The sequence below is a fragment of the Antechinus flavipes genome, chromosome 2, assembly GCF_016432865.1.
Source record: "Antechinus flavipes isolate AdamAnt ecotype Samford, QLD, Australia chromosome 2, AdamAnt_v2, whole genome shotgun sequence".
Classification (NCBI taxonomy): Eukaryota; Metazoa; Chordata; class Mammalia; order Dasyuromorphia; family Dasyuridae; genus Antechinus; species Antechinus flavipes.
Window position 1 is genome coordinate 482,275,804 of NC_067399.1, and position 24,056 is coordinate 482,299,859.

At 32.7% G+C, this 24,056-nt stretch overlaps 1 protein-coding gene across 1 annotated transcript in view; it reads right to left on the reverse strand.

The window, feature by feature from the left end:
- Nucleotides 1–6,207: 6,207 nt before the first annotated feature.
- The window catches only part of ITFG1 (integrin alpha FG-GAP repeat containing 1), a 298,986-nt gene continuing 281,137 nt past the window's right edge, over nucleotides 6,208–24,056 (reverse strand). The window contains exons 15-18 of the mRNA XM_051979798.1: nucleotides 14,356–14,480; nucleotides 13,541–13,623; nucleotides 7,925–8,042; nucleotides 6,208–6,613 (exon numbers count right to left, since the gene is read on the reverse strand). Coding sequence (XP_051835758.1) covers nucleotides 6,554–6,613; nucleotides 7,925–8,042; nucleotides 13,541–13,623; nucleotides 14,356–14,480 — 386 coding nt within the window. The 3' untranslated portion in view covers nucleotides 6,208–6,553. The remainder of the gene's footprint in view (nucleotides 6,614–7,924; nucleotides 8,043–13,540; nucleotides 13,624–14,355; nucleotides 14,481–24,056) is intronic.

Sequence of the window (24,056 nt, forward strand, 5' to 3'; positions counted from 1 at the left end):
TGTAGCTCCACAATATCTAAATTGTTTTTTTCCTTGGTGTTTATAATATTTTCTTCTTAACCCGGAAGATTTCAAACTTGGCTATGATATTTCTATAATTTTTCTTTCTGGGATCTCTCTCAGGTGCTAATAATTGTTTTTTCATTTTTTTGTTTTTGTTTTTTTCTATTTCTGTTTTATCTTCTTGTTTCTAGAACTTCAGGACAATTTTCCTGAACAAGTTCTTATAATATTTTTTGCTCATATGTAACATGATTATATGTAATATGATTTTTTGATTATTACTTTCAAATAATCCAACAATTCTTAAATTATTCCTCCTTGACCTGTTCTCTAGATTAGTTTTTTAATGAGATATTTCAGATTATCTTTTACTTTTTTCATTTTTCATTTTATTAATTTTTTAAAAATAACAACATTAGTTTTCCATTGCCTAGTTTTCAAAGGAGTTATTTTCTTAAGGTTTTAAATTTTTTTCCCAGTAAATTTGTTTTTTCTTAATTTTCTTGAGTCTCTCCTTTTCTCCTAAGTCTTTCTCTTCCCCTCTCTCTTTCTCCCCTCCCTTTCTCTCTCTCTTTCTCCCCTCCCTTTCTCTTTCTCTTTCTCCTCTCTCTTTCTTCTCTCTCCCTTTCTTTCTTCTCTCTCTTTCTTTCTTTCTTTTTTCCTTCCTTCCTTCCTTTTTTCTTTTTCTTTCTCTCTCTCTCTCTCTTTCTTTCTTTCTTTCTTTTTCTTTCTTTCTTTCTTTCTTTCTTTTTCTTTCTTTCTTTCTTTTCTTTCTTTCTTTCTTTCTTTCTTTCTTTCTTTCTTTCTTTTTCTTTCTTTCTTTCTTTCTTTCTTTCTTTCTTTTCTTTCTTTCTTCTTTCTTTCTTTCCTTCCTTCCTTCCTTCCTTCCTTCCTTCCTTCCTTCCTTCCTTCCTTCCTTCCTTCCTTCTTTCCTTCCTTCCTTTCTTTCTTTCTTGGCAATTGGGGTTAAGTGACTTGCCCAAGGTCACATACCTAGGAAGTGTTAAGTGTATGAAGTCAAATTTGAACTCAGGTGATCATTTGATATTTCTCTGAAAAAGGAGTAATGTTTTGAAACTTCACTATCTTTGAATACAAATCCAGATTTTCTATATCCTCATAATAGTTATCTATGGTCCGGTGCTTTCTCCTTTGCTTACTCATTTTTATTTTTATTTTGTCTTATTTACTTTTCTGAGCTCCATCCAGAGGTTCATCCTCAGATACTATTTTTCCACCCTAAACCATGGATTGGTTTTTTTTTTTTGCTTTCTATATTCCCTCCTAGATTGCAAACTTCAGCCCTAGAATCAAAACCAGAGACTCCATTCTTGTAAGTTCCCATAGCCAGTAGGTTATACTCTTCTCTGTTACTGCTTTCACCACGTGTGCTCCTTCTTTCATGCCAGAAGCTACAGTTTTATATTGTGTCTGGTCAGTACAGCTAGGCCTGGTATCCCTTGAAAACAGAAGACTCTTCAATGTGTCAATCTTGTCTGTAAGATGAAAATTCCTGAGGCCAAGGCTATTGTCTGACCCAGCTGCCCCCAGGGCTTCTTGTTTGTTGATTCAATAGAGTCATCCTGGAAGTGCTTGTACTTCCCTCAGTCCACCCCTGGAGTCTTTACTGAAGTTCTCTCAGATTCTTAGGAGGACAACTGTTTTACCCTGATTTTTATTTTTGCTGTTTTACTTTCACTTTGAGGGTTTTTTTTTTTTTTTTTTTTTTGAGGAAATCTGGAGAGCCAAAAAGTTTTCTGACTTACTCTGCCATCTTCCCAGAATCCTCCCCTAGATATCCTGATTCCCAAAAGGGATGATAATATATTTTATTAATTAATATACATTTCTTAAACATTATCTGCCCTGTATTGTACAAATCATAGGCCACTGAGTTTTACTTCTTGAAAGATTCCAGAATGTATCCTGGGTATAGTTAGTGGACTTCATGAAGTACCAAAAAAGAGCCGGCATGACTTCAGGAACGGATCATGTCAGCCTAATTTTATATTCTTTTTATTTATTTATTTTTTAACAGCTAGAGACTGGTGGTAGATCAGGGGAATGCAGTAGACATTTACTTAGATTTTAGAAAAGCAATTTAGTCTCTAATGGTATTTTAAGGAAAAGGTCAAAAAATGTGGGTTCAGGTTAGAAAAAAATAGATTAGTTTGGGACTGATTAAATGGCCAAGCCCAAAGAGGGATGTTATCCTGCAAGGAAATCTCCAATGGAAGTTGCCTCCAGAACCTTGCAGGGCTCAGTATTGTTTATAATTTTGTTAATGAATTGGATAAAGCTATAGATGGCTTGCTTATCAAAACTGTAAAGGACACAAAGTTGGGAGGAAAAATAGTTGGGATAACAGAGTTGGGATTTAAGAGATCTTAACAGGCTGAATTTAATAAAACAAAATTTTAATTTTAAAATTCTGAACTTAAACAGCAGATAAATATTTGCCGATAGAACATAAAAAGAGGATTATAATAAAATGTGCTTTATATACAATATCTTTTTGTTTGAAGTACATAATAAACTTAATATGTTATTATCTTTCAAAGATATGTCACATTTCCTTCTATCCTAAAATATGCTTGAATGATTCTTTTTCTTTTTGGCAATCCAATTTCAAGTCTTCTTTTCCTTCCCACATCCCAAAATGAAAAAAAGAAAAATCTTATGACAAAGACATATAGTCAAGCATAACAAATTACCCCTCTTGGTCTTGTCCAAAAAATGTCCATCTCTTGCATCTTAAGTCTGTTAAGGTTCAGGCTGGAGGTAAGTATCATTGTACTCTGCCCTCATCAGACCATATTCAGAGTACTATAATTCTGTTCTGGGTGTGCTACATTTATAGAAAAGACAGTAATGAATTGGAGAATGTGCAAAGGAGGGAACAGGAACTAAGATGGCAAAAGGACCTCAAATTCTTTTCCTATTATCAGTTGAAGGAACTATGCATGATGTCTGAATGGGATTTAGATAGTGTAAAATAACTGTCTTTAAGCAGTTGAAAGGTAGTCATATAGAAAAGGAAATAGATTTGTTTTGCTTGGGCCCAACACGGTAGAACTGCCAAGGCAAATTTTGTTTTGATATCAGGAAAAACTTCTACAGATTTACCCCCCAGAAGAAATGCATTACTTGAGGAGGTAATAAAGTTGCCCTTTAATAGGTATTTTTTAGCTAATTCTATGGAAATGATTGTAGTTCAGGTATTAGTTAGATTTGAAGTCTTTTAGCAACTTTGCAATTCTGAGAATCTATAGTTCTCTTTCAATTCCCAAATTCCTCTTTTTGGAACTCAGTTTTCTTATGTACAAAGTTGGTAACTTAGTAAATAATCTTTAAGGTTTCTTCTAGTTCTACATCTTGTGGTAACCTTGTCTTCTGCCTTACTATTTTGTGAGTAGCTCACAAATTTCTGGCAGAAAGAAAAAAATCATTTGGCTTTAGTTGCATACCACATATAAAAGTCACTGAGCATAATTTGTGCTACCAAATACTTTGAAAAGGAATAAAATATGTGGAAAATAATTTTTCTAAAACTTTACACAAAAATTAAAAAAATATATATATGTACCAAGTTCAAATCATATCTAGCAAACTCTCTTAATATGTTAAGTAATATTAATATAGAAAGCAAGAAAAAACAAGGGTGACATAATAGGGTTCAAATCCCACTGATCACATATACTGGCTATGTAACTCTGGGCAAATAATATAACCTCTTTGTACCTTGGGCAACTTTTAAAGACTAAGTTGTAAAACAGTTATTGCATTGGTAAAGAGACTTTTCTGACTAGGAATTCATTGATAAAGTCAGAGGTCTGGATCCTTTCCTAGCTACAAGTTTATATTACAGCATTACCTTTACATACATGGTGTCTTTAGTGATGACCAGATCTTGACTTATTTTATTTTACCCTTAGGAGATGTGAATCAAATTCTTCTAGATATGTGGTCAGGAACTGCCACAATAATTGCTGATTATTGCAATATGGAAAGCAGTTTCATCCTTCAGAAGTAATGCCTGAGGCCTAGGTCTTTGATTATTCATTTTGGGTCCAATCAATCAGCAGATATATCAAGATAGCATAGAGGAAGAACAAAATGTTCTCAGACTCATAAGATATCACCAGTCCTTCCCCTAAGTAGTTATAATGAATTTCAATTAAGCAGGCATTAAATAATGTACAGAAAACTAGTAATAAGCATGGATTTTTTAATTTTTAATTTTCTTTAAAGCATTTATCCTTTCACTATTTCTTTGGGTCTACTTTTCTGAGTCCCTTTTACAACTTTTGAGAGTCCCTTGGATAATAAGAAGATCAAATGAGTCAATATTTAAAGAAATTAATTTGAGGCACCTGGGTGGTGCAGTGCCACCAGAGTAGCACAGAGCACCAGCCCTAAAGTCAGGAGGACCTGAGTTCAACTCTGCCATCAGACACTTAACACTTCCTACCTGTGTGATCCTGGGCAAGTCACTTAATCCCAATTGCCTCAGCCCCCCCCCAAAAAAAAATTCAAGCTACTTACTAGAAGGATAAATATTAAGTTGAAGCTCAAATACTTCAACCGGACTTATTGGAAAAGATCCTAATGTTGGGCAAAATTGAAGGCAAAAGGACAAGGGAATGGCAGAGGATGAGATGGATAGATAGTGTCATGGAGGCAACAAACAGGAGCTTGGACAGACTGCAGAGGACACAGAAGGGCCATGATATAGTCATGGGGTCACTAAGATTTGGACATAACTGAATGACTAAACAACAACAAAAGAAAAGCCTAATTGATTTTTTTTTAAAGCCACCAAAATTTTTAAGTTTTACAGATTTAAACAAAGGTTTATTTCATTCTATAAATTTTATATATTTTTATAAATTCTATAAATTAAAGGAACAAAAAAGAATGAAACACAATTTTCAGAGATCTAAATTATATAGCTGTAGTGTTCTGGTTAGTTTCTAGAAGTCTTGGGACTAGCCTTGGGTTTCAGCAAAATAATCACCATGAGAAAGTCCAAAGTCTTTATTATCTCCTTCAGTCTGTCTCCTTCATTTGAGGCCAGATTAGCTTTCTGGAAGTCCTTCAGGAATGGGTCTGGTTTCAGTGGAGGGATGCAGGAGACAAGAGAGCCACCAGAGCCACCAGGACTGTCTCTGTCTTGAAGTCTGTCTCCCTTCCCAGATCTATTAGTTCTTATATATTCTATTATAAGTACATCATTGTAGGTGTCAATCTTGTAGAATAGATATCAACTGGTAGAACTATACTAAGTACTAGAGAATCTTAATCTTAATTCTACTGAGTTAACACCTTGTTTTAGGATTAAATCAATCATACTGAACTGGAGAACTCACATGCTATATCTAGTTTAGATATGTATATCTAAATGTATATATAATGTATATATATGTATATAATATAATGTATATATCTAAATGTATAACAAATGTACATATAAATATATGAAGCATCTATCCATCCATCTATTTATATGCTTACTATTAGATGTGTTGTTTGGTAATGAATATATTATTAAAAATTCAGTATTGAATAGTTGTTATGTATTCAACTAAAATTGCTTAGCAACTATCTGCAGTTAAAAAGTGAATTAATTTAAAGTATGTAAAGTATAACAACAACTTTTTTGGATACTCCTTCTGAGGATCTATCAAGATTCTTTGTCAATTCATTCTCATTCACTTTTTCTCTTAATCATGGTTGTAATTAGTAATATATTCTGTTGTTCTACTTTTGATTTTTAAATTTTGCTTTATTTCCTAAATGGCTTCACAGAGTTCTTTGTATTTTTAATGCTTGTCAGTCTTGATGGCATTATAGTATACTATTATATCAATGTACTATAATTTATCTAATCCTCCCTCTATTATTGGATATTTAAGCTTGCTTCCATTTTATTTATTTATTTTTTGGGGGGCAATCAATCATATATAATGATGTTAGGAAAATCTCTGCTGTGTATTTTTATACTAAAGTTTAAATTTCATTGCATGGGTAGATGATTTTAAAAAAAAGAAAAGATCAAAGTGATACAAGTTAAAAGCCTCTAGATAACTATCATAATGCATGTAAGTCCTTTGATACCTATTTACCTTAGAACCATTTAAAAAATATAATTTCATCACAGGAATATAAATTTCAAGGTTAATATAGATAGCTCGAACACAAAAATTACTGATTTAAATTATTTTTATTTACACATGATGCTTTTTCTGTCATTATTTTTGGAAGACTTTTCAGTTTATAAATAGCACAGTACATGCAGTAGGACCCTGACCATGAAAAAAAAAAGTACAACTTTATTTAACAAAGACCAAAAATTATCCCAGAGTGCTTACCAAAAAGACCTTGTAATACACTTATAACTTAATACTTAACCAAATAAATACTAAGCAATGCAATATTTATAAATAGATGATTTAAAATAGCTCTCTTCCAATTCTGTTCTTCAAGCTAGCAGTTAGTATTTTGATTAAGCAAATGAACAGTAGCTTCATTATCACAAACTTAAGGCGGGTCACATAGCATCAAAATGAAACCGATGGGCTTCTTGGCGTTTTTCTCTATCATCTGCTTTCTGAAAAATAAAAGTTTGTAAAGATTTTAGATATTTTGCTATACATTCTGCTAACAAACATGTTAATTATGAGTCCAAGAAAAATATTTTTTCCCTCTCACATTTTTGGCATTCTCATATCACAACAATCTCAAAATCACTTAGGCCATGGTTAATGATAGCAAGTAGTGATTTTAAACTGTTTTCTTGGGAAATATTTTAAGCACCTAAATTAATTTAGTAACTTATATCAGACCATTTGCTTTCTGCTATTTTAGAAAACAAGAGAAGTTAAAGATGGGCTGTCAGCCTGAGTCTTGTCAGTCAAATTAAATCTTCTTAATCTCATGTTTCTTGAATACAGGTTTCATGTTACTATTTCTGATACATGGGGGAATGATAATTTTTTGGAAATTGAGAGCATGAAATCTAATCAGTACAATGACTATATTCTATTTTTCCCTCCCTGGAAGAATAAAAAAGTCATGCTAAGTATAAAAATTATAATTTAAATGGACAATAATGATTACAGTTAGGTCAGATGTTAATTCTCATTGTCTGCTTTGTCAGGTGGAGATGATAAAACAAAATAGGAGCAAAAATATGAAAACTCTGTGTGTGACATCTTGAAACTGAGTAGTTATATATTTAATACATAATTATACACAGATATAAAGTAGTCTCAGCATGCATAAATTTGTAAAACCAACTAATAAAGAATCCACTAATGATCTTGAGTTTTCTCTTTATATGAAATTGAGCATAAAATCCTCTTTCCTGTCCTTCCCCACTTAATTTTTTCCCCCCGCTGATGGCACTGAAAGCACAGAAAGTAGTTTAAATTAGTATATAGAACAATTGATAAAGAAAGAGGCTTGCCAGTTTAAATCTCAAGGAAAACATTTAACTTCCTTGTGCTTTGTTTTTTTCATCTGTAAAATAGGAAGAACCTATAACAATCCTAACTATGAGAGAGAAAATACATTTTTTAAGAGTACTGTAGATTTTTTCATGAAAACATATACTAATAATATACTAATAAAACTTTTCAAGCCTTTCATAAAATGAGCAATGCACAGGCTTTATGTCTCTAAATTGCTTTAGTATAAAGTAGTCATCATACAGAACTGTGTTGGTTTCCAAATGGTCTGATTAATTAGAAAGATATAAATAAGAGTCTCATCAGAGGTTCTTGGCAGAAGTTGTTTCTTTGTAAATAAGCAATTTCTAGACACCATACATTTTGAATGAACACTGCTCTATTGAGTACTCCTATGCCAATTAATAAGCATGATACTATCCAAAGTTAAACCATCAATTAATTGAACATACCTTTTCCTGCCAATGTAATATTCCAATTATTGCTAAGATGAAAACACAAACACCGATGAGAGCTATAGCAGTCAGCAGTACGATGTTACTGGGGGTCAGATACAGTTTAGCACTCCAGCTAAAAACCAGAACAGAGAAAATGTAAATTGCCTGTTTCCATAGAATCAACCAACATGCAATCATTTTAATTAAACAAAAAGTACAACAAAGTTTAGATAGTGTCAAGCAGAGAGCAGCAAGATGGTACAGTGGATACAGCACCAGCCCTGAAGTCTTGAGTTCTTGTCCTTGATTTTGACATATCGCTAGCTCACTACATTTTATGATCATACAGTTCCTTACTTTTATATTCCTCATGCTCCATCTTGAGAATAGGTCATTAGCAGAAATAAGCTGCAGCCCATATACACCTTCAGATCTTTCTCCATTGCCACTTGAGACAACTTTGATTCCTTTGGGATTGGTTAGCTCAAAATTTGCAACAACAGAGTATTGTCAGCAGAATGTTTTTGTCTTATGCGTTTCCTCTTTTTCTCAGTCAAACTGAGAAATCCTTTATTTTTGTATTTATTCACTTTATGCTATTATATATATATATGTAAATGCATAAAACACACATATAAGCATATATGCACATATATTGTTTGTGTATGTACACATTACCTAGCAATATATATGGGATATAATACTTAATAATTCCTTGCTGACTGACTGTTGAAAAGATGGAGCTTATTATTGGGGAACTTCTCAGGATCATTAGAATCAATGAATAGTTTCCCAAGTTTAATCTAGCCTCCTGTTCTCTTCTTGGTCAATTCTGAGTCCAATTCATTGTCCATATGCATTACCTGCTCCAGGTCTGTGTATTAATATACTAACTTGTAGAGAGTCACAGTCAGTGGGGAAACTCTGGGTAAGGTATAAGATCCTTAAGCCCAGAGGGAACCTGCTGACAATGTCTAGTTCGGCTCCCATCTCCCCTAAGAGCTCTCGGCCTTCCTGAGAAGTCAGGGGGCAGTAACAACCTGTGCTGAGATTGAGGCAGAGTGATACCAGGTGGCAAACTATGTACAATAGCAAGTTGTTTATGTGGTCCCACATGCTCAGTGTTGTTTTTGTTACATTATAAAAAGGGGAAAGTCCTTGAAATAAAAAGACTCCATTTTTCCATCATCCTTGGGAGTTCTGCCTTGTTAGAATCCTTACAAGTTGTTAAGTCATTAGAATTGATAGAGACAATAATTATCTAACTTAGCATGGTTCAGTATGATTGATCTGATCTTATAAGGAGATGTTATGGGCCAGAACTTGAAACAAGGTACTAAGTGGAACCGATAGAAACAATGCTTATGTTTGCACCTTTAGAGAGCTCATATAAGCAAGAAGCTCTTAGGGCCATAGAGCACTCTGGGACAGGCACAGAGGCATTTCGGGACAGACATGGAGCACTCTGGGACAGACACAGAGCGCTCTGGGAGAACCAGAAGCCCTCTCTTGAAGGCAAGACAGATTCATTCCAACTTTCACCTTGGTGCTGGCTGGAGATATTTGGAATGGTGGCTGGCTTCCTGCACTTCCCCCACTGAGACCAAGGCTGGTCTGAAAGGCTCTCCAGAAAGCTGCCCAGCCCCGGCAAGGAGACAAGTGATTCATTCCATTTTCCACCTTTGTGCTGGTTGGAGGCTGATGGACAAACCTTTGGATTTGGAGACATTCAGAGGGAGCTCTTGGAACCAAGCAGAGAGATAGACCTCCAAGAAAACTAACCAGACTATTTTGGAGGAAGCAATAAAAGATCTGAACTTTTAACACCTGGCTGCATTTGGGGTGATTACTGATCTGAATTGAAATGAAGGCTGCCTTCAGGAAACCTCCCCGAGAAACCTGCTCTCCCAGAGAGAACCATCTTATATTAATATTTTAAAGAAAAATAACACCACATTGCCTCATCACTTCTCCACTAGAAAGCAGGATATTTTAATCACTCTGGTGTGGGGGACTCTAGAAAGCAACAGTACATTTTGTTACCCCAACTTGGGGGCTCTAGAAAGCAGGACACAACACTAACTCAATGCCCTAGCTGTGTAATTTGCATGCCATAGTTCTGATAATAGAGATTTTTCATAATTTAGATGTTTTTGCATGGCCTGTTATGCTGATGATCTTTTTTCCAAAATCATGGATTTTAGTGGTTATAATAAGGTCATACAATATCTTTATAAAAAGCAGCAACTGGAGGATCTTACAATCTTTAGGGGATCCTCCATTCTGATAGTATTCAGAGCATCCTCCATGACAGTAAAGAATACCTATCATGAATTACACACACACACACACTCTCTCTCTCTCTCTCTCTCTCTCCCTGTCTTGTATCTCGCCAAGAGTTAATAGAGGATTATAGAATATAGCTATTTATCAAGGAGTCTTATATTATTTTTAACATATGTATTTAAAACTACTTGTGGGGAAAGAAACTTTAAGCCTAAATACTTATATACTATAGCATAAAATATAATGAATAAACAACACACCCGTTGTGTTAACTGAATAACCATAAAGACATGGTTATAAAGATTGGTTATTTATTAAATCTTCATTTAAACAAATGTACTTTACCTAATAATTTCAGTACTGAATTAACTTCTTTGAATGCTAAATCCAAATTTGAACGACTTAAGATTTAGAAATTACGTGACTGACATTAGTGTAATGTTTTATTGATCTATCTATCTATATAAATATATCATATATATGAAACTATATGATTACCTTTTAGAATAACGTGATATGAAAAGCTTCTAAAATATATTTGCTTCATGAAAGCTATCTAGCATTTGTTGGTGTTTACATTTATTTATCTTCTTCTTTCATTGATTTCTGTCAAAATGAGGTAGGAAACATGCCTTGGATTTACATTGAAACCAATCACAAAAAATACTGCAAAACCCAAGGCCTAGATAGAGCATGATTAAAAAGTTCACACTCTACAACCTAGTTTAACATGCAGAGTGATGAAGCACAGCTCATAGTTTATAACCAATGCTGCAGGGACCAATATGTAGAAAGATAACTTTCTATTCTCTTTGAGAACAGTTATATATTCGTTTAAAAATTTTAATAAAGTTAAGATCATTCTGATGAATAGCAAGTAGATATTGACTTCTTAGAGGCCCATAATTAAAATTTATTGACCAGTAAGGTTAGCCACTAGTCAATATATCTCAAAATATACTGAAAGCTGAAATCAATGTGTGTTTTATTATGTACATAAATTTGAAAAGATAATTTATTCTGAAACAGTATGATAAAATTATTTAGAGGTTTGTGGTAGAAAAAGATTTAATAGAAATGGAAGTAAAAATCCAGTGAAGAAGAACCTGAAGAAAATAAGTATTATTAATTATACCAAGTTAATTCCTCAAATTATCTAATTTATGAAAATGGAGGGAGAGGGAAATCTTTTTTTGTTCCTAGTTCTATTTTGATTCAGTTTAATTATAAAATATTTCTCTTACTGGATTAAGCAGAAGGAAAAAAATCTAGCTTAAGAAAAGCAAATCAATTATCAATATGACATTAGATTAAAAAACTACAGTCTACATAACAAACTTATATTATTCTCTTCTCTGCCTCTCAAACCAAAACCAAAATCTTTAGCCATAACTATTTCTTGATTACACTACTACTACTAATGATAACATCACAATTTCTGCTAACTAGCATTTATATAATGTTTAAGCTTTGCAAAGTACTACACATTCTTTCTCACTCTATTTTAATCAAAGATATATATAATATATATGTTTATATTATGTGTAATCAATTATAGAATGTATGTACAAATATTTTTATATATATCCCTATCAGGCAGCTGAATGGCTCAGTGGATAGAATGCTGAGCTTGGGCTCTATAAGATAGTATGGCCTATGAGGTTATGAAGAATCAGGCATGACTAAATAGCAACTCTGTGTGTGTGTGTGTGTGTGTGTGTGTGTGTGTGTGTCTGTCTGTCTGTCTCTGTCTTTCTCTCTCTGTGTCTCTCATTCTTTCTCTTTCTCTCTCCCTCCCTTTTTCTCTCCTTGTCTCTTGCAAGCTTATAGCATTTTGCAAAACTTAAACATGTTATCTCATTTGGCCTTTACAACAACCCAGGAAACTTGGTGCTATTATCCTCATTTTATAGATGAAGAATATGAAATTAAGAAATTAAGTGACTTTCCTACTCTTGTTTTCATATAGCTTAGAAACAGAAATTTCCGAATTTAAGCTTTTAGATAACAGAATAAAACAATTCTATTCTAATTCAGTTAAAAAGTACTCTAAAATTCAAATAATTTGTTTGACAAGCAGAATAGCGTAGTACCTTAGAATTAGTAATAGGTCCAAGTCAAAACCAAGAAAGGTCACTAAAAAGTACTCAAGAATGTTTGCAGGTTATATATTAACTTAGAAAACCATATATTAACATTATCTATATTTTATTGCATTTTTGTTTAAGTGTTTTCAAAATACATTTTAATCTGGTTCTTATTGAAAAGTAATATGTTTGACAACTTTTCCTTAGTTTAATAAGTGCTGAGTAAAAGTTTTTTATATATTAGCTCACAAAGTTAATAATTGCCTGAGACAAGATTTGAACTCAGAACTTCCTGATTCCAGGACCGCATTTTATGTACTCTGTCAGCAGGCTATTCCTAGTTTAATACTATATTAAAGCAGACAAATCAATAACCAAAAGTTCTCCTATTTCTTTCATTTAATTCAATCTAATTTAAAAATTAGATAAAAAGAAAGATAGATAGAGGAGGCCTTGATAAGGCCTAGGTTTCAATCATATTTCTGACATCTCTCAGCTCTTAGCACTTCAGGTGGTTCTCTTTCTAAAACTCTGAGATGTAGAACTTTTCTATAATAGACATTCTCCATATAATTTTATAAAATTATAGCTTCATATGAAAAGAAAATACCACTATGGTTATGATCAGGAAGTATATGTGGAAGAACATGTAGGACTCACTATGTCTACATAGATCTATGTTCATTATAGAGGAAGTAGAGAAAAAACAGCCTGTGTATATTCTCATGATATGAAATCTGGCTAATATACAATTTATTTTTTCACAAAAAAATTAAAAAACTCAAATGAATAACTTTATTATTTTATACTTTAAAAAGAGATTACAATTAACATAGTAAGTTAAAGGAAAGAAAATGATAGCCATTTAGGACTGAAAAATAAAAAGTTCAATCCATTGCAAATCAAATACAAATAAACAGCAGTGAATATTAGAAAACCATTTCTATTACCCTGAAATTCTAGAATATGCACTTGTTAAATGAAGAACAATTTACTTAACAAATACATGTATAAATTTCAAATTAGTTAACCTGCTGTTCTTTTAATAGAATTTAATTTGTTCCTCATGAAAAGTGTCAGAGACCTTTTCTGTAGGCATGCTTAGTCTTCTAAGGTTTCCTTTAAAGAAATTAAGTAATGGCACTCATACTGGAGCACAGCAGGAGTTAGAGAGGTTTTCTCTGAGATGTAACTGCATCTCTGATTTGCACAGTTGACGGTATCATTTTACCAAATTTAGTTCAAGTACTGACATTACCTCCGAGGAATATTGTGTGGATATGGAATGACGATGAGTTGGGAGTTAGGGATGATTGCAGTCCACTCTTGTTTTCGTATAGCCTCGAAAAAGAATTTAAGACACTTTAAACTTTTAGATAATAGAATAAAACAATTCAATTCTAATTCAATTCAATTAAACTCTAAAACTCAAATTGTTTGACAGGTAGAATGGCATAGTACCCTACAATTGCATTGTTTAAGTCATATCCAAAGAAGGTCATTAAAAGGTACCTAAGGACCCCTGCAGGCTACATATTGACTTAGAAAACCACATATTAATATTACCCATGTTTTACTGTATTTTTATTTAAGTATTTCCAAAATAGATTTTAATCTGGTTCTCACTGAAATGAGGAATGTCTGACATCTTTGCCTTATAGCAATAAATGCTGGGTAAAATTTTTTTGCTAGATTGAACTGAAAGTATATATCTGGATTGAATTATGAATATGTATTATTAGTCTACTAGGATGTTTATGCCTTTATATTAAGTAAAAACCAAGGTAATTATTCTTAGGGCAATTCTTGGCAAAAAGTTAATCCAACTTTTTAAGAGAAGAATTGTTTTTGGTCTCACTAAATGCTACTTTTATTCTTTAGTGATTGTGTGTTCAAGTTATTATGATTATATAGTATACTCTCAACTAGTCATTTCAATTTATGTTTAAAAGTAGAATAATTTTTAAAAATCAGATTATTTTTAGAAACAAAGTGATAGGTGACTCTGTTTTTTGAGGGTTTTTTTTTTTTGCTGCCCAATCTCCCCCCCCCAAAAAAAAAACCTCAACTTACCTTTTCCCCTAATGGACGAGGAATACCAACATAAAGGTGATCAAGAAAATTTGCACTTCGACCTAGACCCAGTACATTATAAGGCAACTGGAGAGATAAATGTGCTGACTGGCTGAGTTGCCCAGCTAGAAGTAAATACAAAAAACAGATAAACATTGTTAATATTGCTTTGTTTAATGAAATGCTAATGAAAAGTGAGATTCTTAAAAAATTTAAATGCACTTAAAATGCCCAATTATTCCAATCAAATTTCCAGAAAGAACATAGACAGACAGTGAATAAAAATGGAAACAATTCACAAACCACAATAACTGATCAGTGCTTATGTAGTATTAACATTTTAGGTATTATTCTAGATGCCAATCAAATATTTAAGATGATCATGGACATAAACACTCCAAATTTATGGCATCATCATTATCTTCATCATCATTGTCACTATCATGGTCATGGTCATTGTCATTATCTTGATATGGAAATGGAGAGATTTATAATGGCAATTCAGGACAAGGTCACTGCCATGAGAAACTACAGAAAAGTTGATCTTTTGAAGCCTGGATTCAATGATCAATGTAGGTTATGTAAGGGATTAATAGAAAATGTAGCATGTTGCTATAGGCTGTAAAAGTTTAGCATTTATCAAATACACAGTAATACATGACAAAGTGGCTAGAATTATATATCAGAGACAACCTCTCATCAACTGGGATATTGTGTGTGTGTGTGTGTGTGTGTGTGTATGTGTGTGTGTGCGTGTGTGTGTGTGTGTGTGCTTGATAGTGATTTTAAAAAGTGACTTCTTTTAAAATGTTTTATTGATTTTTTTCTTTTCTTTTTTAATACCACTGTCATTTAATAAACTCTCAATTACAAGTTAATATGGCTAAGCCAAACAAAGCAACACATTGGATGGGAGTGAAAATGTATGGCTCATCCTGTACTTGTACCTACCAATAGGAGGCACAGTCATTATTAGTCCTCTAAAGATAGGCCTTAGAAAGAATTTTATTTACATTTAAACAGATTAGCTATGTGGGTCTTACTTCTAAATCACAGGATATATGGGCACAATGTAAAGAAAGCATTTCCAGATGCCATGCTATTATGATAGCCATTGTAGATGCCTTCTGAGAGTCAAGAATTAGCTCAGATGGTACTTACTTCATAAGAACATAATTTGATGTACTAGTTAGACATCTTTTTTCCTTTGGACTTTGAATAACGTTTTCTATGGAATTCTTTTATAACATTCTGTTTTTCATTATATTTACTACACATTTGTGGCCCTCATTTTCAGGATATATGTCATAAGTTACATGGGGAAAAGATTATTTCTAAATTTTTTTTTTCACCTAACTAACAGAGTGCTCTAGATATAGCAGATGCTTAGTAAATGGCAACAATGGATAGAAGATGCCAACATATCAATTGATTCTGTAGATGCCTTAATAAAAGAAACTAAAAGAAGAATTTTTATCATTAGATGAGTAAAACTATGACAACTAAGAGTAACTATGGAATACCTGTCAAAATACTGTACAAATGCTAAACTTAAGTGGGTAGAATAATTTGCCTTATATTCTACTTATACAGTTGTTAAAAATTACAGCAATTCTTGACTTAAGTAAAAAATAAGAAGACTCTTCTTAAAAAGCTCTATAATTTTATTGAATATCTACCTATATATATTTATAAATATATATAAATATAAATATATATTTGGGTGGTGGTGATGTGAGGAAATAAGATTTGTGATTTGATTGCTATAGGGAACTTCCAATATGGAAACCATTCTACTAATGTAGGTTGGCACCTGCTCTGTAGTTATATGTTCTTAGAAAGTATCTTGGGACACTCAGAAATTAATTGATTTTCCAAGGAGTTCCATTGATGAGATTAACTTAAACTTACTTCTTGACTCCAAGATTGGTTATTTGCTACAACATACTGCCTTTCATACCCACTATTATGATAGTGTAACCTCTGTGGACTTCATCAAAGTTGAAAGTTAGGAGGACAAAAAGACAGAAATAATGAAATGTAAGACCTTTCAGATGTAAAGGAAAGGATCTGAAATTTTACTAGCTCAGTTATTTATGAAAAAGGTCATCAGAAACAATTAACCCCTAGGGCAGAAGTGTCAATCTAAAACAGATTTAAATGTAATTGGGAAATGTTGAACAATATTAAATATATATATGGTTTTCTAAATCTATATAGACCAAAGGGATCTGTTTCTACTTGACTTTGACAGCATTGCCCTAAGGCATAACCTTTCTACATACACTTATCTTCAGTCATTCATTTGTGTAAGTCAACCAAGTAATTCCTGTAGTTCTCTCTTAATGTTTCTATGTACATATATACACATTATACATACAGACAAAAAGACATTGTTCTAGATATTTGATCTATTTCCCAAAGCAAAATATTTTGTTTCTTCCTTATTTATATTATTTTATAAACAATTTTTAACATGACAAACATTTTTAGAAATGAGCATTTCTATACATAAAGAATAGAAAGAGATGGTATATGAAACAGCAAATCTTACATATAGTTTTTCTTTTCTTTTTTTTGAAGCAATTGGGGTTAAGTGATTTGCCCAGGGTCACATAACTAGGAAGTGTTAAGTGTATGAGGCCAGATTTAATTTCAGGTCTTCCTGACTTCAGGGCTAGTGCTCTATCCACTGCGCCAACTAGCTGCCCCTTACATGTAGCTTTTCTTGGGAATACATATGTATAAATATATTAAACTATACACACATATGAACTTAACATGGTAGCACCAACACCTGCTTATATATTATACATATATGTAAAATCTGAATTTTTTTGCTTGCTTCTGTTATTTTAAAAAATGTTTCATTTATCTTTCCTCCCTCTCTTCTATGTTCCCTCCTTCTTTCCTTCTCTCCCTCCCTCCCTCCCTCCTTTCTTCCCTCCCTTTCTTCTTTCCTTCCTTCCTTCCTTCCTTCCTTCCTTCCTTCCTTCCTTCCTTCCTTCCTTCCTTCCTTCCTTCCTTCCTTCCTTCCTTCCTTCCTTCCTTCCCTCTTTCCTTCCTTGAATCACTGTTCTGTATCCTCCCTTCCACCGTTAAAACCCAAAGGGAAAAAAAAAAAGCTATCTGCAATACCCAGTGTCTCCAATTTGTCATTTTACACTCTTTTCTCAATCCCTTGCAATTTGACTTCCAACCTCACCACTTATCTGAAAATTTTTTTCTCAAGGCTACTAATGAACTCAGTTGTGAAATTTGATAGCTTTTCCTTAGTTTTTTAAAAAATGCATTTATCTTGGTTAATCACCTCTATTTCCTCTTAGGTTTTTATGATAACATTATCTCTTGGTTTTCTCCTGGCTTGTCTGGCCTTAATTGTTTTCTTTATGGAATCATTATCCTTATATTGCCTCTTATGTATGCATTTAAATCAGAGCTCTCTCCTTACTCTTTTTCTTGATTATTTCCATCAGATTCCATGGATTTAATTATCACCTATAGGCAGATGACTCTCTAATCTATATATATCTAATTCAAATTGTTGGACATTGCCAAATGAACATCTCATTACCACTTCAAATTCAACATATTTAAAATAGAATTTATTATTTTTTACCTCTCTGCCCAACAAAATTATACTAAATTCTCTATTTCTATGGACAGTATCACATTACTTCCCTGCCTAGATTTACAATTTTAGCATTATACCAGACTCCACACATTCTTTATCTAATCAGCTGTCAAATCTTGCTAATTTACCTTCCATAATATATTTCATATCAGTTCCTTTCTTTTCCTCCATATGGCTATCACCCTTATCACCTCTCACTCAGGTGAAATAACTTCCTAAGTGGTCTTCCTGAAGCAGATTCTCCCTTCTAATATATTTTCCAATAAACACTAGTGGCTCCCTCTTGCTTTTATGGTTAAATACTAAGTCACTCACAATCTGGGTACTCTTACTTTTTTTTTTAGGTTACATATGTACATTTTAATTTACTTTTCTTAGGTTATACATGCACATTCAATTTTTTTTTTACATATTTCCTTTTTGTTTTTTAGGTTATACATGTACATTTATTATTTTATTTTATTTTTTAAAGCTATAAATGTACATTCTTTTATACATACTTTTTTTTTTTTTTTACATTTTTTTTATGAGTTATGTTGGGAGAGAAAAATCAGGGCAAAAGGGAAAGATGAGAAAGAAAAAAAAAACAGAAGAAAGATGAAAATAGCATTCTTCAATCCACATTCAGTCTTCAGAATTCTCTTTCTGGTTGTAGATGGCATTTTCCACCCAAAGTCTGTTGGAAATGCCTTGGATCACCAAATTGCTAAATTCTATCATAATTGATCATCATATAATCTTCTTGTTGCTGTGTGCAATGTTTTCCTGTTTCTGCTTGCTTCATTCAGCATCAGTTCATGTAAGTCTTTCCAAGCTTTTTTGAAATCAGCCTATCTAACCTCACTTTATAGGATTAATGTACTTTATTTCACATATTCTACCTTCCAGTTTGATTGTTGTCAAACTTATTGTTACCTAAATGTGACATTCTACTATTTATTTACTTGAGTGCCTCTGCATAGGCTAGAATGAAATTTTCTTCATCTTTACCTCTTAGAATTTTTAGCTTTTTTAAAAAAAACCTTAGCTAATGTGTTAACTCTTATAGGAAACCAATATGGATCCTCAAAGTTACAACTCTTTCCCATCCCCTAGAAATTATTTTTTATTTATTTTTAATTTAATTTCTATGTACACACTATTTCACTTAATAGCATGAAAGGTCCTTGAGACCAAGGACTGTTTCTTTTTTATTTGCATCTCCAGTGCCTAGCACAGTGCTCAGTAGATGGATGGCACAATAACTGCTTGCTGAATGTATGAATAGATAATATAGGATGTGAGGGAGAGGGAAGAATCAAGGATGACTCAAGATTATGAATCTGCATAGATAGTAGTAGCATGCTCAATAAAAGTTTGTAGGACAAGGTTTCAAGGGAAGGATAGTAACTTTCATTTTGAACATGTTCGATTTGTGATGCTAATATGACATTCAGATATAATGTAATTTACAATCTGGTTTGATTCTTACAAAATAGTACACAGATTATATCATTTGAACTAGTTTTCAGCATAATTTTTATGACTGACCTCTCATGTTCTATAGGAGGATATTGTAATGCCATATACTACTATTTCCTGCTACATCATAATAGATTATGTTGTAAATTAGAAAACTAAATTAAGTAATAAGGCAGGACAAGATGTGAATTACACTGCAATTATTCACACCTTATGTGTTAGGCAGAAGGACAAAACCAGATAAGTTGTTATACCATGATTCAAACCCTAAAATATACATTAAACATAACAAAAGGATATGCATATATTCTTGGACGGGATAGGCAGAGCATAAGGGGATATTCAATAGCTTGGATTTAAAAGAAAAACAAACTCTGAGATTTCTTTCATGTTTTTGATTTTTTTCAGAGTCAAAAGCACAGTGGTCTTCAGCTCCCAGCAGGCATTAAGCCACAGGGAACTTTCATTTGTAACAGGAGTGCCTGCTAGTCCTTTGGCACTGCCTTAGCTTGGAAAAGGACCAGCATCTCTCTGAAGAGGAGATAAGAAAGAACATTTAAACAACCAAAGTTTTGTTTCCTTTCAGAGGCTCTCTCTCTTCAGAAAGGAAAATTGGTTGGAGAAGCATTTTCTGGTCTAAAAATGGCTGTTCCCCTCTAAAGCTGTGGCATATCTATAAGAGACCACATGGATTCCAATTTAAAAACCAGGGAGACTATCAAAAAACACCAGAGAATGAAGCCTAAACAAAATACCAATGTAAGTATTAAATGAAAAGATTCATCTGCTTTAAGACAAGATCTTTTAATTGTGTAAAATCATTCTAATTTTTATTTTCTTAAAAATTAAAATAATTTTAAAATTAAAAAATAAATTTACATATATTATCTCAACTAAGACTCAAAACTATCCTTTGAGCAATATGATTGATTTGAAACCTTCCTTAATTTTTACCTCTCCCTTCTCACACTCCCGTTTTACTGATGAAGTTAACAAGTTTTAGAGGCAATATTTAAATCCATAACATTCTGATTTCAAGTCCAGCATTCTATCATTTGTATGTATATATTTGTATGGACCAAAGATTCTGCAACATTTTAATGCTTTCTCAGGGAAGTATACACCAATTCCAGAGTATATCTAGGAACAACATCTGTAACCTACTTTCTGGTAGTTGTACCACTTAGGTACTGTGTGAATATCTAGGCGTTTGTGATTTTAAAGAAATTTCTGAAGATCAGTTTGGTTCCAGATTGACTCTGCTAACTTGTGATTATGAACTCCTTGCTGATCCTAACTGCAATTGGGGAGTATCAAGTACTTATTTTTATACATAGTTATAATTATTTAGGCTGAAATTCCAAGCAAGTCAGAGTGTCAGAGAGGAGAAAAGGGCTATAGAGATCAGTTAATTCAAATCACTCAGAAGGGGCTTATGGCTCCTAAGTAGCAAAGAGAGATGGGACTTAAACCTAGGTCATCAATCATAGATAATAAAATTGTGAATTTAGACCTGAAAGGGTCCTTAGAGACATTTAGTTCAATTTTCTCATTTTACAGATGAGGAAACTGAGAAACAAAGAGATGACTTGCTAAGATCACCCAGGCATTAAGTGACAGAGTGATGAGATCCCAACTCCAGTCTCCAATTCCCTCAGCATTACTTCTAGATTGAGTCCATGTGATATTTGCCAGAATGAAAATTCCTTTTTATGGGATGCTAAAATAATGCACCATGTCTTGGTACCACACAATTTCCTTTATAAGCTAACAAATTACTTAAAAATCTTTACTGCAAGAAATATAATGGACTATTAAGGTTTGAGACAATATCCTTGTAAGGAAAGAGATATGATAATTGTGTGTTGAATCACATATTTATGTAAGGTGACCCAGAGGAAGAGAAATATAAAAAATATTTGGATCAATTTAAAGACTATATGTACATCCACATAGCAGAAAGATTAAAGAGATTTTATCTAATTCCTTCAAAAGAAGTTTTAATCTGGGACTCTTTTGTAAGCTTTTTAATGGAATAACATGTAAAGTTATACTTAATGAATGCTTTGAAAGGAAATAGTGTGATCTAGATTGACACAAGTCTTAGATTTCATATGAGAAGATATTATTACTTTTTATCATGGTTAGTAACAGAAGTAACCCATAATAGTGGATACAATTTTTCCTGGTGCTTACTATACATTTAAAACATACACTTTTTTTAGACCACTAAATTTAGTTTATTAAGGCTGCTGCTTACTCAATGTCCCCTATTGCCTTGTAAAAGTGATTGTGTCTCCTTATATTCCTGTTGTTACTCAATATAACAAATATACTATTACCCCACATCTAATTAATTGGCTAAGAATTCTTCATGAAGTGACACATAAGAAGATGTTCAATGACAAATTATGTTTATAACCATTTCTCTGAAGTACCTTTTGAATTAAAGAGCATACTATAGGATTATGAAGTACCTTTTAAATCAAAGAAAAATTATATTGTGATTGGTATAATGTTAAATGTAATTTATTGTAATTTTTTTTTTACATGTACGTTCTTAAATTTGGAATGTTCTGTACATATGAACAATTTGCCTATTCATAGAGAATGGTAAATGAATCATCTCTCCCAATATACTTCTATCTTCATGGTGTACATTCAAAGAACAAGGCCAACTATATCATTTCCATACTCAGTAATCTCCATTGGCTCCCTATGACTTTTAGAATTAAATTTAAAATTCTGTTTGGAAGCTATTCATAAGGTAGCTCCTAACTTCCCTCCTAACTTCACATATTTCTTCACATACTCTGATCCAATTATGTTGGTCTCCTGGCTATTCTACAAACAAGATACTCCTCTATCTCTCCACATATGGGCATTTTTTTCCTGGCTGTTGTTCATGTCTGGAACATTCTTCCTCCTCAACTCTATCTTCTGGCTTGCCTCAATCTCAACAAAACTTCAATTTCTACAAGATGCCTTTCCTTATTCCTCTTAATTCTAGTGCTTCTCTCTTTTCTTATTCATCTGTATATATACCTTGTTTGTACTTATTTGTCTACATGCTGCTCCTGCATTAGATTTTGAGCTCCTTGAGGGCAGTAATATCTTTTGGATTTCTTTGTACCCAGAGTATTTAGCACAGTGCCTGACATATAAGTAGGTATTTAGTAAATGCTTATTGCTTGACTATACACCAATAGTAGGCTGCTCCATAGTGACAACTGGTTCTCTTCCCTCCCCCTTTCCCCCCGGACTGTTTTGGTTATGGTGAACATGTTCCCACAGTTGCCAAAGTCCCTTCTTATTCTATGCCATGATACATTTTCCTAGAGAAATAAAGTTACACATGGAAATCAGTTTCCAGGCTAGCCCAAGAGTTATTTTGGGCCAACCTATTAACCTAATAACCAGATATGACATTGCTCTATAGGAAAATGTGTCCCAAGTTTCAAATAACAATGTAAAAAGGAACTTTTGGAACATGATCCATTTGTGGACATGCTAATTTTTGTGCCCAAACTAGAGGATTTAATAAGAACGCTACATTCCTTAAACATCCAGATAATTTATTGTCCTTTGGACATAGGGTACACAAGGACCCCCAAATGTCTAAATTAGAAAAGATTTTTATTAGTGCATCAGTGACCTATATACTTTTAATTAACTAAACTAGAATAGAAACAAAAGGAAGCAAGTTGATAAAAAAAAAGTGAAAAGTGATGATGATTTTATCACCTGAATCTATTATTGAAGTGTTTAACAAGCAATATGGAGAAAGCCAATCTCTGAATAAGAAATATTGCTAAAAATACTAAAAGGCTATTTTTTGATAATGGGTCAAACTCACCTGTAATTCTCAATAGTACAAATCTAGGTTCAAATGTGGGAAAAGAAATGAGTAAAGAGGTAAGGAGGAAAAGATCCAAAATATATCTTTATGGTCTTAAGAACATGTGTTAAATATCTACAAGTTTTAGAACTTTGATAATTTTCAATGTATGAAGGTTTAGAGCTTTTTATCATCCTGTTTTTAATGCTTGAAAGTTCCTTAGTTTGAAATAAATAAGTAACTTTTTATATAAGAAAGAAAAATGCTGCAACTAGAGTCTAGTTGAAGTAAAATTTCATATCCATTAGATTAGGACAATAAATATCACATTTCCTCCAAGTGGAGATACATAGAGAGAAGCAGGGTCACCTGGCTACGAAAAGAAATTAAACAAAACAAAAATATTTCAAACTTTTCCATCAGTAGACTCGTGTCTCTCATGTACTCCTTTAAATAAGGGAATAAGATTAGATTAAATTCCGACTATATATTCTGACTCTTAAATGACAGATTTTCACCTTCTATCCCTTTCACAACCCTTGCTTAATCTCTCGTTTTTTCCCATTTCTTATCTACCTGGGCTTTACTGATCATGTATATCTTTTATCAGAGTTGTTGTATCCATTTCTGTAAATTCTTTGTTGTTGCCTCATATGTCTTGAACTATCACTTTTCATCTGTCTAACTTCTGCCACTCCTTTCAAATCCTTGGTTAAGTGAAGCTTCTTTTAAGATAGACTTCTGATACTATCAGTTAAATTTTTTAAA